Source organism: Theobroma cacao, chromosome 1 (assembly GCF_000208745.1).
Source record: "Theobroma cacao cultivar B97-61/B2 chromosome 1, Criollo_cocoa_genome_V2, whole genome shotgun sequence".
Lineage (NCBI taxonomy): Eukaryota > Viridiplantae > Streptophyta > Magnoliopsida > Malvales > Malvaceae > Theobroma > Theobroma cacao.
In genome coordinates, this window is record NC_030850.1 from 26,223,452 (window position 1) to 26,241,959 (window position 18,508).

Below are 18,508 nucleotides of genomic sequence, written 5' to 3' on the forward strand. Positions count from 1 at the left end.
CCCACTGCCCTTTGCATCCAACGGTATAGGCTTGAATTAGGTGGGAAATATGGCTTTTGCCATTCCATTGCACGCACGCCTCACATCGAATTTCCCTTGGTCAAAAAAGGCGCCTCACTTTCTCTCCAATGCAAGCTATTGCAGTTGCATCTTATCTTATTGTTTCTTTAATCCTTTTAGATTATTTCGTGATTTGAAAAATTTTAGAAAAAGAAAATTACACATTATATTTTTATGAATTATTTAAAAAATGAAAATAAATTTTTATCTTTTTTTACATTCAATTAAACCATCATATCTTTATTTTAAGTAGTTAAATGAATTTTAATAATTAATGATTATTAATTATTATGAATCAAAATATCTATTATTTTTCAAAATCATTGATGAAATTTAATAAAAGAATGAAAGCCTATTTGAAATTATTTTTAATAATTTATAAATTTTTTTCAAATATCATGTCAAAAAATTCCTATACTATTTTGATTTTCATCTCAAATTACCAAAAACATGAGATTATAAGGTTTAGATTAAAATAACAAGATAAGATTAGATGTTTCAAAAATCAGACATTCACACACTAAACATGTTTAAAACTGAATATTATGAAAGTATGGAGCGATTCCTTGGCTGGTTTATTTACTTATTCTATTAGGAAACAGGAAACTTTGAACTAAATGCAAAATTTTCTCACTGAAAACACTATAAGCTATTAGTACGAGTATTCGCTACTCATATCTGCAATGGCATATTGAGCTGTCTTCTCTTTTCCTTTTTTCTTTTTTTGAAAATGCCTGCACAGTTCCCTTAATCTCCTTCTCTTATGTGTAACCTCCCCTCTCCTTTTTCTATAACTATAACTCCCTTCTATTTTTAGCGTTTCTCTGTCTCCCACACTTTGCTAAAAAAACAGAGAACAGGTATGGAAGAATCTCTCCTGTTGCTCTGCCAATTATGCTTGATGTTATTGGTTATTTATTTCTTTTTTATTTGCATTAATTAAATTTCAACCCATCCTATCTTATCAAATTTCCGTTACAAAGTTCTGTTTTGATGATTTGTTTGCATTTTGAAGAGTAGAAAGCTGTTGGGAATTTTTAAGTGCTTGATTTGGCGTTTTCATTATCCTCATTCTCATGGTCTCCCTTTCAAAACGTTGCAATAACTTTGGTTTTCAACTTTTCTGCGAACAGGTTGTTATACCGTATGAATCATAAAGCCCAGGAATTTGCATTCAAATTGCAAACTTTATATAAGAAGAGGCAATTTTTTTTTAATTGGATTGTAGAAGCATAATGGAAGGTTTCATGATTTGGGTTGTTACAAAATCGGGGATCAAGAGCAAATAAAAGGGAACCCGTTTCATATCTTGGTGTTATCTATAATAAGTTCTACTTTTAAGAGGGTGGTATCTTGTAGAATCTGCAAAATAAGTGAAAAGGTGTGAATTTTTATGTTGGTCATTGGTGTCAATTTAATGGATGAAAGGTTTGATTTTAATTGGTGAAATGATCATTGCAAGATGAGATAAAAAAATATTTAGACATGGAAACCAAGGAAGAAGCTGAAGGGCAAGAAGACCGGGCACCATCACCTTATTGGTACCATCTTTCTGATGAGGAGGCTATGAAAGTGGATGGGGAAGCACTGCATGCAGTGCACTCAGGAAGCTCGGATCCTCCGAGGCTACCGCCGCCGGGGCATAGGCGCAGTCAGAGTGAAGTTTCGACTACGGGACACCGGCGTGACAATAGTTTCCAGAGATTGAAAACTCAGATGCAGAAGGCTTGGCGATGGGGTGGCAACTCGCGGGACGAAAGGTACCGGTCAACCTTCAATCCTGAGGTTTTGGCAAACCAGAAACGCCTGTGGTATCAACTCCACTCCAAAACAATGGTATTTAGTCCCAACTCTTCCTGTCCTTTCTTCTTCTTTATTTTTTGTCTTTTCAGTTTTTTCTGTAACCTGTTATCTTGTGCATGCATTACCTGCAGCTGCGACATCTTTTTTACTGTAAATTTGTCAGATTTATTATAACTTTCTCTTGAAGAATAGGTAAAACCTGCGCTATTACTTGCTTATAGGACTAGGAAGATCTCATGTTGCTTCCCTTTTCTTTTATGGCTTATTATGCATGTAAAGTTTCGTTTTTTTTTTTTTTTTTTTTGAAAAATAACACTTCAACTATTTGCGTGTTTCTACTGGGCTTTTTGTATTCACTAGATACCACTGTAATGCAGATAGGGTAATGGTTGATGGGATGTGATTTAGGTCGTCTAAGAGCCCATAGCTTCATATATTCTGTAAGACTAGAAAACTGAAATATATTTTGATGCACCTTCTTACCTCTCTTCTACGCTTGATTTTGGTTTGATTTATTGGTCAAACATATGACCATGACAGAAGTCATAACAAATAGTTTATGTTATTGTTTAGTGGTGTTATCCCATTATGTTTTTAGTTTGAGGCTTTTTGTGGCCTTATATATAGGTTGGGCCTCTCCACCAATAGCTAATTGATTTTCTGTTGGACATCCACAAAATTTGATTGAGCTGATAGCTTCTATTGTTTTGCCAAGAAGAATGTCGTAGAGCTGTTGTTCTTTCTTTGCTTGAATATTATTTGCTGTATTGATCAAGCATACCTTAATATAGGGAGCCTAGTGCATACCTTAAGTTATGGATTGTGACAAAAATCTATTAATGATTGCAAGATTTTAGATGATGGGATAAAACAACTAGTGTGCATTACTTTGATGGAATACTAATGTATTTCTATTTGCCTTGTGGAATTCTAATTTGAGGATGTTATTGCAGGATCAGATTAAATATGAGGAGCCCAAATCAATCTTTGAGCACTTCATTATTGTGGGGATTCATCCAGATGCTAATCTTGGAGCCGTGGAGGAAGCCTTTGCTAAGAGGAAGAAGTGGGAGATGGAGATGACTAGATCTGGAATTGTAGATCTTAAAATGCTACAGCATCGGGGACCTCCATTTCCAACATTTGAACCTCAGGTTGACTACATAACTAAATTTGTTCAAACTCTATTATATTTTCAACAATATGTTACCCTGCACCTTAATTTCTGTAAGTTTGCATGACCTCCTGGAGATTTAGTTTGTCAACTATGTAAATCAACAATTTGTGTTTCTCCTTACAAATAAAGGCAGTATCATTACAGAAGCAAGAATTTAGTTTGTGTTTGTGTATGTGTCTTTTCTTCTGAGAATTCTCCTTGTACCCTTTGTGCAGAATGTGTTTGCTTCACTTGAATTCTGGTTATAAAAATGCCATCAAAAGACAATCAATTTAGAGTATATACATCCTGATCAATAGTAGTCTATTTTCTTCTCATATGGGCTGACATCATTATCCTGTCTCTCCTCTTCTTTTCCCTGATTCACAGATACTTTTTAGATACCCTCCCGGGAAGAGGTTAGCTATGCGGTTGAAGGACTTAGCCGCCTTTTGTTTCCCTGGAGGTGTTAAGGTTTGATCTCACTATTTTTTGTGATACTCTTGTCTACTGCAGAAAACTTGGTGTTGAACTGTATTAAATGAGAAGAGTTATTAGCTTAATTATTCTGTGTTTCATACCTACATTAGTTTACTTGTGATAAATAACAATTCAAACTTGGTTACCTTTTGTTGGTTCATGTACTGCATTTAAAAATTCAGTTTATCATTCTTATATTTAGTTGTTCTCCTATCTCTGTCTTTGTAGCTTTATTGCCTTTCTTGTTCATTTCTCCTCTTTTAGTGGAACACAGATTAGCATAATGCATGCAATCTATTTAAATTTTCTCCATTTAGTTATGTCTTACATATGGGAATAGCTAATGATATTTCACCAGGAAGAAATGTATGATAATGCAGAAGAAATTACAGGATATGCTTCATAGGACTTTGAGTGCTGCATAATCATTGCCATAGTTTAAATGTAACCATATACAGTGATTGCATTTAACCTTATATATATATTGGCTGTAAGCATGCTGTGATTGAAGAAGCATTTTTCCTCTCGAAAGATGTATTTTTTTAGTAAAAAAGTTTTCTTTTGGCTATGTACTGTTATTTTATGTTGTAGTCCTCAGCTTAAAATATGATATTGATGGTTTCTTGTATCTTTTGTCAATGTGCTGACAACATTTATTTTTCTATGAATTAGGCACGGTTGCTAGAAAGAACTCCATCATTTAGCGATCTAAATGAGCTTCTTTATGGACAGGTTTGCAAAATTAATGTCTCTCTATGTGTTCTGTGTTAAAAGATTATATTTTTACATCTCGTAGAGTTCTATCTAACAGTTTTCTATATCTGAGTATTTTTTTTTTCCTGAATGGGTAGTACTACTGGTACTACTGCACACTGGCTTGCACATTCTCAAGTAAAGAAAACATGGCAGAGAAAAGAAAATAAAAGAAAACAAAGTTACACTATTTTCTTTTGTTCAGTTATGTGGGAAAGCAGTTAAGAAAGATATCTATTTTCAATCTTTATCATCCAAAGCCGTAGTCATGTGCTGGGGATTAACTTAATCTTTTAACGATAACTATGTGTAGATGAAGCTACTCCCCCTGAATTTGTGCTAACCTCTATTTTATCTTTGTCAATAGCCACTTTCTTCTCATTGTTGGGATTTTCTTTGGTTTTGCCCTTAAAAGTAACTCTTTCAACGGCCACAGTTGAATTTTCCGAGTCCCTAACTTATAAATTTACACTTTATTCCTCTTTCATTTACTTAAGTTCGAAGAGCAATGCTCCAACTGAATAGGAGATGAACAACAGAGTTTTGGGTTAACCAACTCAAAACCTCTGTTAGATTTATGCCAATTAAGCCTGATGTTTTGTTCTAAACCAAGAATTTTTAGTCTTTTACATGGCATTCCAAATAGTTGTCCTTATGTCAAGTCAAAGCATAATAGGTTTTGTGCATTGTCTATGAGAAACAAAACTTTTTCTCGCATGTTGGTACTGTCGACCAAAAAAAAAAAAGTAACATTTTTATTATTGTACGTTCCTAACAGGAGCATTTGGGCAGAGATGATCAAGCATTTACTTTTTCACTCAAGGTGTGTTAATATTTGTTCTAAGCTGTGTTGTTGCATCCTAGTTGTGTTAAACTTGATCCCCTTTATGGTACATTGAGTTATAACATGTGATGTTACAATTAATGGAGTCAGGTCTCGTGTATATTTTATATTCTCTATTTGTGTTATTTTTTGTCATTCTATTGGTTGTGGTGGAGAAAAAGAAAGGTAACTTTTAGGGGCAGTAAGATGCACCATGTGAATGTCACATTGAAGCTACGGCTGATGAGAATGGCGCCGTGTGCATGAGAAATGAATTGATAAAATGATGCATGGCTTAATGGTTGAGCACAAATGGAATTCAGCACTGAAAATGTGTCCAACATTGCTTTCATTTGTGCTCAACCATTATCACATTAATCTAAAGAGAACAATGTTCTCAGGAGAGCTTCAAATTTAGAAATGACAATAGTGGAAGTGGGTATCAAAAGTAGTCTGTGTTTTCAGGAGTATGGAATGATATCTATCTAATGTAGACTTTCATTTACTCAGTATGAGTTGTTAGAAGAGGAAGGTAAAGCAGAAAGGAATAAGAGATTAGGAGAAGAAAGACTCGCTATGCTTGTTTCAAAAAGTATTTTATTTTATTAATTATCTCTTAAAAATCTTTTACATCTGGGATTATAACTGAAATTTTATGAACACAAAACCCTAGTAAAATTAAATCTCAGCTTCAGAAACCTTTAAATCCTATTAATTTATTAAACACTAATGAACCCTAAGAAAACCAAAATATGTTAATGTTTAACTGCTATACTACCTGGAACTTTAATGCCACAAGTGTTGCATTGTGACAACTTGACCCTTTTTTCTTTTTGTTACCATAGCAGAAACAAAACCACTAATATGATATCCTAACATATAAAATACCGAAAATAACTATTAAAAGACTATGACTAACATGGAATGAAACTCTGGACCAAAAAGATTCCTTGATCTGTGTAAGGTTCCAAGGAGGGTGATTCAGAAGAGGAAAGATTAGACGGAGTAATTAGTAGTGAAACAGTGGTGAATTACCAGTGAGGAGGTCATCAGAATGATAGGGCTATGGTGAAGAGTAGAGTTGAAACTGTGAGTCTATCTCTCATCAATTGTATGGTTAACTTGTCTGGTAAAGTTGTGACTTATGAGGAGCATCAATGAGTAGGAGACATGCTTTCTGACTTCATGCCTTTTGCTATAATCTGTTATGAGTTATCCTGTTCAAACAGCAACATGGACTAAAAAGCATTAACTTTAGTCTAAACTAAAAAACCACTCAATTTATTGATATATTATCTTATCTGCATGTGACATTTTTTTCAATGAAGCTATTCATATGCTTTTAAGCGTTTATAATTTTCAAAATGATGCTGAATCTCACAATGGCATAAGAATTTTATGTCTGATTTTGTTTCGCAGTTTTTCACTTCCTGTAGAGTAAGCATTTGTGTGAGAAACAGGAACTGATGGGTTGTGAAACATTTTATGCTTCCCATGATCAGGTGGTAGGCAATGCTACACTTTATGGTGTTTGCTTGCATGTACCGGAACTTGTTCAGAGACAGCCTGGTATTTTAGGCGGTACATCTCCTATTTCCCTATCATCTGGAGCATGCAGCCAATTTATGGTTTCTGCACCTCGCTGCTATTGTTTGCTAACTAGAGTGCCTTTCTTTGAGTTACACTATGAGATGTTGAACAGGTTAACATTAATTCCTTTTCCCCCATGACCTGTGAGAATTGGTTGTCACTGAAATTTGAGGGAGATGTTAACTACAATGGTGCTGATAACCGAATTTACAATATTTTACTTGCATGCAGTATCATTGCACAGGAGCGCCTGAATCGAATAACAGAATTTGTTAGTGAAATGTCTCTGTCTCTCACTGATTATGTCCCATCTGTCTCCAAACTAGATGAACAAATGAATGATACCACTGACTGCCCCAATGGGGAGTATGTTAATGATTGGATGGCTTCTGCAATACCTGTTAACAGTGCTGTGACTCTTACTGCTGCTGCTGCTGGAATTATAGCTGATGATGAGGTGTCATCTGCTTCACTGAAGATAAGTTCACCTCAGTCCCCTGAAAGCGTAACTGCAAGTGAGGCTTCAGATTTGGGTCATGTTAGGGAAATAGAGAAGGATGCTAGGAAGAATGTGCTAAATTTTGATGATAACATATCTGAAGCCTCAGAAAATCGTTCTGATGCTTCAGAAAGAATATATGGAACCTATGAAAATGGACAAGTTTCTCCAGATATTGGAACAGTTGTCAGCTCAAGGAGCCGTACTTTGGAGCGTCTTGGAAGTTCTCAATCCCTATTCAGGTGGAGAATTATGAGTAAATCTACTGTTTAAGTTTGCACGTTGAATAAATAAAAAAGATTCTTTATTATAATGTGAAGACATTCTTACATGAGAAGGTGGTAGAAAATTTCTGCCTGTAGGATAAACATGTCAATCTGGCATCTTTACTTTAGATCTTCTCTTTTGCCTTTACTTTTGTCAGTTCATTGTAGTTTTTTCGCAGTTTTTTCCCTATCATAATTTCAGTAATATATTGTTATCTTTGGCAGTCCAGCTAGAAGCGTGGCATCAGAGGATGAGGATGAGGACGATGAACTTTTCTTGAATCATGAAAAGGATTTTGGAGATGACTTAATATTGGAGTGGGCTAGGGTTAGTTATCTACTGTTTCTGATTTTTTACATATCATTGGATAGTTTGATTTCCATTTGATCTTTAATTATCTGATCTCTTTGATAGGAAAATAAAAATGATCTTCTACAGATAATTTGTGGTTATCATGCTTTATCTCTTCCTCCACGAGGAAGTGAAATAGTTTTTCAGCCTCTTGAGCATTTACAGGCTATTGAGTATGTGAGACCACCAGTTTCTGCCCTTGATATGGATGAAAGTTATTTGTATTCCTTTGAAGCTGCTGAGGTATTTCTTTGTTACACAGTATTTTTAGTCTATGTTCATACATAACATATATATTCACTTAAATGTCACTCAACTTGGTGAAAGGTCAATGCAAATTTGGCAGCAGCTGAAGAAGCTCTTGCACTTTCAGTATGGACAACTGCAACAATTTGTCGAGCTCTCTCTCTTGATAGTGTAATGTGCCATGATGCATACCTGTTCACTAAACATTAGCTGTGTTTTCAACTATCTGCATTTGATCTGCAAATGAAACAGAACTTTTGGTTTAGACATCACATATTTAGGGACCGGGTTCATTCTTTGATTACATGAATGAGGCGCAAGCCAATATTAGAGTGTTTTTGTCTATTGGAATTAAATATTCCAAGTTAGAGCATGCTAGAGGTGGCTTAAATGGGCTTTCAGGCATAGACATGGGCGTGGTAATATCTAATGTTCTGAAACTCAATGACCTTTAATTGGTATGTGTTCTTCTAAGTTTGAAGTCTCTCAGAGTGATTGACTAACAAGGAAACACTGCTACTGGTGGAATTTATATTTTGGACTGCAAATTATATTGACAGATATCTTATAGTCTTATGTCTTCTCTTAAATATTTAACTTAAGCCCCATCGGCAATGGGCAGAAAGATCCAATCTGCATATAATTGATAAGTAGATCATGCACTAAATAATGTTTGTATATTCCATAGCCCTTAGTTTCAGTGCTTTTTGTTGTACAGAAAAAGCAAGCAATAAGACTGAATTGTTTTCGTATCCTATGAAGCTTTTGGAAGAATATATACAGAAACTTTTGATGCTTTATTCTAAAAACATGCATTAATAAAAGAAACAGAACTGGAGCTAAAATGCAAATTTAGGTATTAGCTCAACTCTTTGAGGAATGATTAATTGTAATTTGAATCAATTTTTATGAACAATTCTAAACTTCTAATGTCTTCTCTTTATGTTACTTAGTCAACTTTGCATGCATTTATTTGAGAGAATCTCCGTTCTGATATCTTAAAGGTTCATACTTGCATTTGCTGCAGACGTAATGTTTGTAATTTGTTGGTGCATCTGGTTTGACATTAAACTTTTTCTTACAGATTTTGGCAGTGGTAGCAGGAGTATTACTGGAAAAACAGGTTGTAGTAGTTTGCCCAAATCTGGTAAGTTAGATTAGCTAAGAGATTGTATTTCCATTCCTATGTGTTTTGCACTTAGTTGCTTCTTATTGCAGCTGTTGCTTTGATACTAATTTCAATCAATGCAGGGTGTTCTTTCAGCTGTGGTGTTATCCCTTGTTCCTTTGATTCGTCCGTTTGAGTGGCAGAGTTTGTTGCTTCCAGTAAGCTCCATAACCTACATCCCTGCTGCTCTTTATTTGAAATTCTATAGCTGGGAGATATCTTTCTAGATTTAGCTTAAACTTTGATATTAACAATGGTAGTAGATCATTTCTTCAAATATTTTTGAAGTTAGTCTTTGAGCACAATAGGTGTGAAATATTAATACATTGAAAGTCTACAATGAAAATGGCCAACCAAAAGAGATAAGTATTACAAATAAAAAATATGACTTCTAAATTAAAACATTTCAAACAAGTCAAGAAAAGGAGATAAAGAATTAACATCAGGAGACATGACCTATGATACAGCATGGTGAAGCTCCTAGAATCACGCACAAAATTTCCTGGACAGGGACTGCCAACAGATTATGAGTGTCCTAGGCTTAGCCCCAGTGCATTCAGATAGAGTGAAGGCTAGGAAAAGAGCTTGTAGCACAAAAAATTATAACAAATGATAAATTACAACCTTCTAGCTACATAGACATACAATGCTGGCTAACTCTGAACAAATGATCTCCAATTTGTGGATCTTGTCTAAAGCCTTCTTTAGTGTACTCATATACAGTGTGACAATCTTAAATATATTTGTAACCTAACAAACACTTTCCTGTTTATAAGTAGAGGCATAAATACATATATACAGACATATGGATATACATATTTTTAAGAAACTTTTATATCTACATATTTGAGTATGTATTTGTTTGTGTCTACTCATAAATTGTGGATTGATACAAACCATGTGCATTAGGGAAAAAGAATGAAAAAAGCAAGATTATAGAAAGAGAAAAAGGATCAGCTGATCAGGCGTATGATAGTTTTACATGTCAACCAAAAATTTGGTGAAGATATCAATAGGAATTTGTTATGTAAAAGATTGAACTTTCTTAGGTTGGTGGAGTACTTTTGAGAATCTCTTTGGAAATCAATTTTGTAAAAATGCTTTATAATGCTTTAATATTTGAATGTTGACAATGTAGTTTAGTTACAGTTAGACTAAATCCCAAACATCTTACCTATTTGAAGCCATATGAAAGTGCTGTAGCTTGTTAATATTGATCCTTTCCTCTTTCAATAGAGTATGTTTCTCTTCATTCTTGCTTATGATGAGAGGGGGAAAAAAGAAAAGTGAATTCAAGCACTTTATGCTTAGTGGCAGATTACATTTCGGATAGTTAACTTTTAGTTGCAAATTGCATTTAGTACTTCTTCTAGACATTGTACTTTTAATAATCTGATATGATCATTTATTTCTCATTATGTGAAATTCTCTATTTGCTTTCAGGTACTGCCAATGAGGATGCTTGATTTTCTTGATGCACCTGTTCCTTTTCTTGTGAGTTATGGTGCCTTTCTCTATGTTAATAGAAAAAGATGGTATGATGCATGAAATTCTAAATTATACTGACACTTGGCACTAAATCATAAGAGAAGAGCTTTAACCTGCAAAAGAAAGATATAAAGAATCTTTTTAATGCCTACATGCACGCACAAACAAAAAAAGATTGTTTTTTACTTTTTTAAGCAGGTCCAAGCTCTTCCTTCTTTATGTATGAAGGAGCATACAAAAATAAATACATTACATTACATATTTCCATCGGCAAAGAATGTTATAATAGCATATGTTTAGTGGAAGTAATGGAAATTCCCTGATTTAGCTTGTTGTTTCTTCCATTTTGTAGGTTGGCGTACAACACAAACCCACGGATTTGAAACTGAAAACATCTAATCTTGTTCAAGTTAATGTGCTCAAGAACCAGGTGTTTTTGGTTTCTAAATATATTTTTCATGTTTGGAATTAGTGTCAAGATCTATAATTGTGCAGTAGAATTGTTATAATGTTTTATATGGACTAAAGTTTAGTGCCTTGGTAATGTCTTTTGTTTCTCTGCATGCTCTCAATCTCTTTAACTATTTGTATGGAAATTTCATAATCTATGAGGATGGCTTGAAGTTTTTCACACGAACTCTTAGTGTTCTTAGTTGTTCTTTCAACTGTTATTCAGGTTAAAACATGTCACTTGCCTACACTTCCTCGACATAAAGAGCTTGTATCTCAACTAGGGTCGATACATTCCAGACTCTCATTTGAAGGTTCAATTGCTAAAAAACATCCTACGTATAGGTGCAATGAAGTGCAGGTGTTTACTGATCATCACAATCAAATGTTTAATGTTTCTACTTACATGCCCACTTGTTTTAATTGTTAAAACCTTTTATCTTTCTTAGAATTGGTCAAGATTTTAATCAAAGATCTTTCTAATTATTTCATATTAATTCACTATAACCAAAGTTTTAACAAGGTCACTGTAAGCTCAGGGTTAATTCAGATTATTCTTAATTTTGTTATAATATTTATTGTAAGAATCTGGAGAGGTTCTACCATCTAACCTTTTTTTTTCTGTGCATTTTGTTTTTTAACCACCTTTATTATCCTTTTATCTGTACTTCTCATTTTCATCTTTTGGGTGGCAACTAATATAATTTTTTCCTATTTAGGCTGAAGCTGCAACCGAATTTTTGACCATCATGAGGCACTACCTGGAGTCACTTTGTGCAAATCTGAGGTCTCATACAATTACTAGTGTACAATCAAACTATGACAGGGTTAGTGCTTATATTCTGATACTTTGTGTTGTTTCTCCAGTTTTATTCCTAACAAATCCTGCACAATTGCTATGTCTTTCTCAGCTTGTTTTATGTGTTTGATTAACATCCAGGTTTCCTTACTACTTAAAGATAGCTTTATTGACTCTTTTCCTAGTAAGGACCGGCCATTTATTAAGGTAATTTGTGTTCTTTATTTTCATGGCTGACATCTTTTTGTTTGTACCCTGATCCAAACTTTTTGTTTGCTACTTCAAAGCATAAAACTTTTAACTTCCATACTAATGTTAAATATTGATTTACTCCCTTGTTAATTGAATAGATAGAATTTACACACAACACACACACACACACGATGGCATGAGGTCCGACTGCAGAACACCTGGTACATGGTCATTTAGCAAATCATAAGGTATTGCCATTGCCATGTGGCATCATTCATGATAGCTACATTTTATCCACAATTTAAGGAGTCTAGTCAAAACCCTTAAAACATCCCACGGAGGGTGAGAATAACCGGGCCTAAGCCTAAAGCATCCAATATCCTCCAAACCTGACATTTTATATACATTCATAGATGCCTGAACTCCGAAGACCACCATTCTGCCAGCTAAAACACTGACTGATGCTTTGTTGTGTATTGATGCAAAAATGATTGAAACCATCTTGTGGATGTCAAACAGCTAGATGAAAAAGGGCAATAAACTTGGAGAAGATTAGCATTTTCAAGAGCTAGTATAAGGGTTGTTGTTTGAAGCTTAGGCATGAAACTTTCTGGAGCGATATAAATGCTCTACACTCCTTAAGCATTCTGCAAATCTCAGGGTTGTTCCCTAGGACAAGAAAGATACAAGGGAAAGAAAATTGTATGTCAAAATATGCGGAATCATTATGTTACAAAATTGCAACACTAGATCCAATAAAACACACACACACACACACACTTATTGTATATTATATAAATTTTTTTTTGGGTTTGTTAACTCAAAGCATGTTTAACATGAAGTTCGGAGGAACCTAAATCCAAGATCTTTATGTTTAAAATGATTGGTTAAAGTGGGTAATCGCACAACTTTCCACTGCTTACTCATTGCTGTTTTGGTGTTTGCAGCTATTCGTAGACACACAGCTATTCACGGTTCTATCAGACTCTCGTTTGTCAAGCTTTGAGAATGAGCACTAATTTAATCCCTTTACAAGGTGTGCTGCATCAGATGAAAATTTCCTAGATGCAAAAGTTTATCAGATATAAAGTACTTTGGTCTCGAGGGTGGTGACCTCTGAAACTATTGGCACCGACCTTAAGCCTTATTAAATCACAGTGTGTGCAGAGCCATAAAATGTGAGCTCACTTGCGGCTAAAGGTGGCAAAAATGATTTTTGTAACATAATAGTCATAATTGGGGAATGCTACACATAACTCATATGTCTGTTGCACTGCATACAGCAAACAATCATCATCATCCCGATCTTTTACGGGGATGGGATGCCTAGGAAAATCAGAGATTGATCTTACTCACAAATCCTGTAAATGTCAATAGTTTAATCCAACAGTTTATAGAGTAACTCGTATTCTTTATCAACATTTTTAGCTTTTAATGATCATCTGTTGCTTAACAGCAAACTGTTTATCGCTTGGAATAGAGGCTTTCATCCGGTATTGTTCAAATCAGTGCTGTAACTAAGCTACAAAAGTGGTCCACATTTCCGTCAATTTGATATTGCATTACTCTCATGAAGCATGATTGGGAGTTGGGACTGCCAAGTCGACCACATTCTTCAGCTGGGCTATGAATGTGTCGATTGCTGACCTTATTTGGTAAATGCACAGTGCATGCCTCCCCACCCAAGAAAACTTGAAAATGATTTAGCAAGTTTTGTCCAGCCTCGCCTGGTTTCAAAGAGCTGTCACAATTTCCAAATTAATATTCCAAAGATCAGATAAGGCATTTTCTGTTGCCAATAAACAGACTCTAAGAGATGTAACCGGCAAATGTTGCCACGGATAATTTGAGATGGCATCATGATGCAACAACAGACAAGAACACTTCACATAAACTCTTCAGTAATATGCTAATTTTAATGTCATCATCAATTGTAAAGGAATCACAACTTTTCCACTGGGGTGAGCTGTGTGCCAAGCTCCACAGACTAAACTAACTTATAAAAGCATGAGGGCAAACTAACCAGTCATTCGTAAAATTTATACTATTTATTTCAGCTATATTGTTCTTGAATTAACTTTCATTCTAATACTAGTCATAGGCTAGAAGCTATTCACCTACTTGTCAAATCTTTCAAAATGCCTACTATAGACAGTAGGCACAAGGATCCATCCTGTGAAAAACGAATAAAGTAAAACATTTAGTTAAGAGCTGATCACTCCAGTTATACAAAGGCATGCAGTAAAAAGAATTACCCATATATGACCAAGGAACCTTTTATTATGGCAGTTTGATGTAAAATTGCAAGGAAAAGAATGGATGAAATAATCCCAATTCATGTAAAACTATTCAACTATGCATTCATCCATAAGCAGTTGACCACCCAGCAAGATAAAATGTCTGTCCAAATAAAATTGTTTTATAATTCAATGTCTATGATTTACAATGGTCAAATCATTAGCCTGATTATGCATAATTTCACTTAGCAAATTTAATCAACTCTACCTATTTGATATTATTATATTATGATAAAAATTCTTTCAGAGACAAACTAATTAGATATTAAATCCTGCAATTGGTAAGACAAAGGGAATCAATCATTTTTTGAGGATTACATGCAAATAATAAAATTTACAGACCATTCCACAAAAACAAGAATTTTAGCAAAGACAGACAATGGTTGCACCTTCAATTAACCAGTTCAGTTCAAAGAGTTCTGCAGGAGCACATATTACACTTTGATATTGTGTCTGTGTGTAAAACCTGGATGCTATGTAAAGTGATATATGTTTTAGATTGTTTGTGACTATGAATCGTTTAGAAAAGGAAAAATACTAAAAAAAAAAACTATTCAGTAGAATGAAATGCTACCATAATCAGATCATTTCTCTTCATCCTCAGAATCTGACTTTGCAAAAACAGGTTCGGGCTGAGTTTGAGCATATGCTGGAGCAATGAACTTGGGGTCTTTAGCTGCAACATCAGCATATTTAAGTATAGCTTCTCTAGGATCTTCTTCCATCCATGTTTCCTTGATCATTCCCCCTTGCTGAAATGACAGTCAATAGGTAAGTCGGTGTTTGACCCAGCTCATGGAAAAGATATTCTACCGCAAAAATAGAAGTGGTTCACAAAATTTTAAAATTCTTAGCTTATGCAGGAATCTCATTTGGGCTTTTAAAGGAAGCTACAAATCAAAACACTTTCAAAAGAGCTAATGTATAATAACATATTTAATGACATTTTAATTTATAAAATTTCAGGGAGAACTATATTTTTACATTAATTTTTTTACTTGGTTTGATTTTTCTTTTGATTTTATTTATTAATTTTAAATTAATAAAAAATTGTAATTATATTTTGTTTCTTTCTTTCATTTTAAAACTTATGATTTGTTTAATAAAGTTCAGTTTTTTATTTTTTATTTATTAAAATTAAATTAAATTATTATCAAATAATTTTTTACATCTTACATTCCTTTGCATTAAATTTTTCAAATACTATTTTAGTTTCTCTTTACAGCATTTTCAAAATAGCTCTACTTAAACAGCACTTCTTAGAGAAGCACCAGCTCGACCAAATAGGACAGAGTCTTTTCCAGCAGCTTTAGTTATACAAGATAAGAATTTGAAGGAGCACCAGGTTCTTGGAAAGGAAAAATGCCATTACCTTAAGAAGGTACTGAGTCAACAAGCTTCCCTTACTTGCACCCACTCTTCCACCATATCCTGGTCCTGTTATGGGAAGTTCAGGCTTATGCGACTTGATAGGATCCTTCAGTATCTTCTCCCGTTGACGCTTACGGCTTGGTTGGTCTCTAAACAATGGTAGCGCATGAGGGTTATGAATCACAAGCGGTGCCTCAAAATCATCAACAGATTTCTTCCTAGGTGCACGTGCAACACAAACAAGAGCACCTCTCTCACTAAGGGTTGGATCGTACAGCACATGTGTCCCTCCTTGGCTTTTATCCCCAGCTGTTGCAAATATCTTAAAACAGAAAGAATTAAATGAGTATTATTGATCAGTTCATACTTTTTGACCATGTATGTGCATGGGGTAGGTGTGCTCACAGTAGGTTAATGCATAGAGAGATAGAGTGTGGTATACCTGATTTAGTCTTGGGTGCCAAGTACACTGCACAACACTACAAGTTGGGGATACCCCAACTCTTTGAACAAGTTCAAGTTTTGAACGATCATAAAAGCACAGCAAACCTCCAGTAGTACTTTCCCTCTCAATGGATGTCCCAGTTAGAAAAAGTTGCTCATCAGGACTAAATGCAATATTTGTTTGAGCATAGTGATTTGGGAGATCATCAAACACCTTAAGAGGGACTTTAATCTGGCGTAAATCCCAAACCTGACATATATTGCATAATTAACAACAAATATCAAGATCCTAAGATGAATTTTGCTTTAGGAGGAGAGGTTCATCACTGATCTGGTCGTAACCACTGTGCTAATTACCTTGAGTGAACCATCAAAGCTTCTGGATAGCAAAATTCTTCCATCAGTAGAAAACTTTAGTGCAGTGATATCATCAGAATGACTTTTTTCAATGTATATATCTGGCCTGCTTCCCCATCCAGGCTTAAGGTTCCATATCTGCCACGATAATGCAAACAAGCATGTAATTTTGAGGAGAAAATAGAAGCAACACCATGAAACCAAGCTATTGTAGCATGCAATCAATCAACATTAAAGAAGTGTCCAGCTATCAGCAACAAGTACCTGTATAGAACCATCTCCAATTCCACCTACAATGAATTTCCCTTCACGATCCCATGCACATGTTGTAACAGGAATTCTTCCAGGCCGTGCAAGTTTTGGTTTGATAACCTATATAACAAACAATTGAAGGCATTTTCTTCACATAATCTCCTTCAGTATGATCAGCAATGTTAAGAAATACAGACCTGCTTTTGACTTTTGAAGTCATTAACATCCCATATACGAAGCGACCCATCTTCAGACGATGTTAAAATTGTCTCCTTAGTTTTCGGATGCCACTCTCCACAAGTCAACCCAGATATATGTCCCTTAGTATTCTTTAAATCACGAATATACATATCCCCTTTCACAAACTCACCTAAAGTAAGTCCATCTCGGTCATATATCTAAAATACGAAAAAAAAAAAACAATAATGACTAACTAACCAATAAATACAATAACTTTAGGGGAAAAAAACTAAAAACTTATGCAAGAAGTAACCTTAGCTTGAGCACAGCCAGTGACACACAAAAACCGGTCTGCCGTGGGACTCCAGCTTAGATTACGAACTTGGTGGCCGTCAAATGGTTCAAGCTGTCTAAATGATTGTAAACGAGAATTCATTCCTTGGAAATCAAACATTCGAACGGTATAATCATAACTTCCAGAAAGAACCCTAGATCCAGAGTGATCAATTGCAAGAGCTGAAACAATCTGAAAGCAATAAACATTATTAGAATTTAATTATTTTAGCAATGACAGCTTAAGTGACATTTTAGCTTGGAAAAAAAAAAAGAATTAGATAAAGTACCTTATTATGTCCCTTGAGAATAATCTCATTGCTCATTGGTATCCGATACCGATTCTCCTCCTCCTCCTCATCAGAGTCCGAACTGGGCCCAACTGGCGGCCGTGGCGGCCCAATCATGACATCATCATCGTCATCACCTGAACCTAGAGGCTGCCGAGGAGGTCCCACCATGACGTCACCATCATCCTCATCAGGGACAGCAGCAGGAGGACGGGGCGGGCCAATCAAGGAGTCATTAGTGTTAGGGTTGGAAGGTTTGGAATTGCGGAGGGAATCAAGCCAAGCTTGGGAGGAGGAGGAAAGCGAAGGGAGGCCTTCCTCGGTTTTATTATTACTATTATTGGCGGCGTCTGTGGTAGAACGGCGAGTGGCGTTGTGGATGGCTTCGAGAGAGGTTTGGGACTTTTGTTGCTTACCGAAAGTGAGAGGGAATTGAGCTCTGATTCCGTCGTAAATATCAGCGTCGTCTTCCATTTTCCTTTCCCCCTCCCTGTTCTGCTCAAATTCAATTCAAAAATGTGATTTTTTTTCCTTTTTCTTTAAGATTTGGGGAAGATTTATAGCTTAATTGTTTGCAATAGCTGCCATGAAATATGAACACAAAATTTCCTCTATTTAAACAGGGGAATTGAACTGGAGCCTGAACGGGTGGAAACGGGCATAAAGCGCCAGCGGGCTTGGTAGGTGTAGGCCTTAAGGTGCGAAATTTTGGCCCAAATAATAGATGCCCATGGCGTAGCAGCTCTCCCAGGCTCACAAGCCCAGCCCTTTTTTGGTCTGTTTTGGGCATTGTTTTTTTTTGGTCAAAAAATTATTTAGTAAATAAATATTTTAGTTAGATTTAACTTAAAACTAAAAT

The 18,508-nt window shown here is 35.2% G+C and overlaps 2 protein-coding genes across 5 annotated transcripts; one reads left to right on the forward strand and one right to left on the reverse strand.

Annotated features, from left to right (window-relative positions):
• Positions 636–13,546, forward strand: LOC18613046. Of its 2 annotated transcripts, none has more exons than XM_007050071.2 (19): positions 636–920; positions 1,194–1,896; positions 2,817–3,017; positions 3,410–3,493; positions 4,172–4,231; positions 5,031–5,075; positions 6,578–6,777; positions 6,897–7,406; positions 7,656–7,758; positions 7,846–8,025; positions 8,110–8,199; positions 9,113–9,175; positions 9,280–9,354; positions 10,640–10,690; positions 11,037–11,114; positions 11,361–11,495; positions 11,854–11,961; positions 12,075–12,140; positions 13,073–13,546. In XM_007050071.2, the coding sequence occupies exons 2-19, from the start codon at positions 1,546–1,548 to the stop codon at positions 13,142–13,144; spliced, it is 2,472 nt and encodes an 823-aa protein (XP_007050133.2). In that variant the 5' UTR covers positions 636–920; positions 1,194–1,545; the 3' UTR covers positions 13,145–13,546. The 2 variants fall into 2 exon arrangements, with proteins under 2 accessions (XP_007050133.2, XP_007050135.2); XM_007050073.2 differs by having other exon boundaries at positions 7,948–8,025.
• On the reverse strand, positions 13,453–18,243 carry LOC18613047 (WD repeat-containing protein 70). 3 transcript variants are annotated; one of them, XR_001929196.1, is made up of 10 exons: positions 17,650–18,243; positions 17,340–17,552; positions 17,044–17,244; positions 16,859–16,966; positions 16,595–16,732; positions 16,236–16,487; positions 15,795–16,115; positions 14,997–15,174; positions 14,247–14,298; positions 13,453–13,866 (listed from the first exon to the last, which is right to left on the reverse strand). XR_001929196.1 is itself a non-coding variant. In XM_018126718.1 (9 exons), the coding sequence occupies exons 1-8, from the start codon at positions 18,121–18,123 to the stop codon at positions 15,007–15,009; spliced, it is 1,875 nt and encodes a 624-aa protein (XP_017982207.1). In that variant the 5' UTR covers positions 18,124–18,243; the 3' UTR covers positions 13,453–13,852; positions 14,997–15,006. The 3 variants fall into 3 exon arrangements, 2 of the variants coding, with proteins under 2 accessions (XP_017982207.1, XP_007050138.2); XM_018126718.1 differs by lacking the exon at positions 14,247–14,298 and having other exon boundaries at positions 13,453–13,852; XM_007050076.2 differs by lacking the exon at positions 14,247–14,298.

Coding starts and splice junctions, on each gene's coding strand:
- LOC18613047 (XM_018126718.1), bottom strand. CDS start 18,123: ATGGAAGACGACGCTGATATTTACGACGGAATCAGAGCTCAATTCCCT. Junction 16,488..16,594: donor GCTTTGATGGTTCACTCAAG/GTAATTAGCACA, acceptor AATATATGTCAG/GTTTGGGATTTACGCCAGAT. Junction 15,175..15,794: donor TGACTCAGTACCTTCTTAAG/GTAATGGCATTT, acceptor CTGTCATTTCAG/CAAGGGGGAATGATCAAGGA.
- LOC18613046 (XM_007050071.2), top strand. CDS start 1,546: ATGGAAACCAAGGAAGAAGCTGAAGGGCAAGAAGACCGGGCACCATCA. Junction 7,407..7,655: donor AGTTCTCAATCCCTATTCAG/GTGGAGAATTAT, acceptor TATCTTTGGCAG/TCCAGCTAGAAGCGTGGCAT. Junction 7,759..7,845: donor TAATATTGGAGTGGGCTAGG/GTTAGTTATCTA, acceptor TCTCTTTGATAG/GAAAATAAAAATGATCTTCT.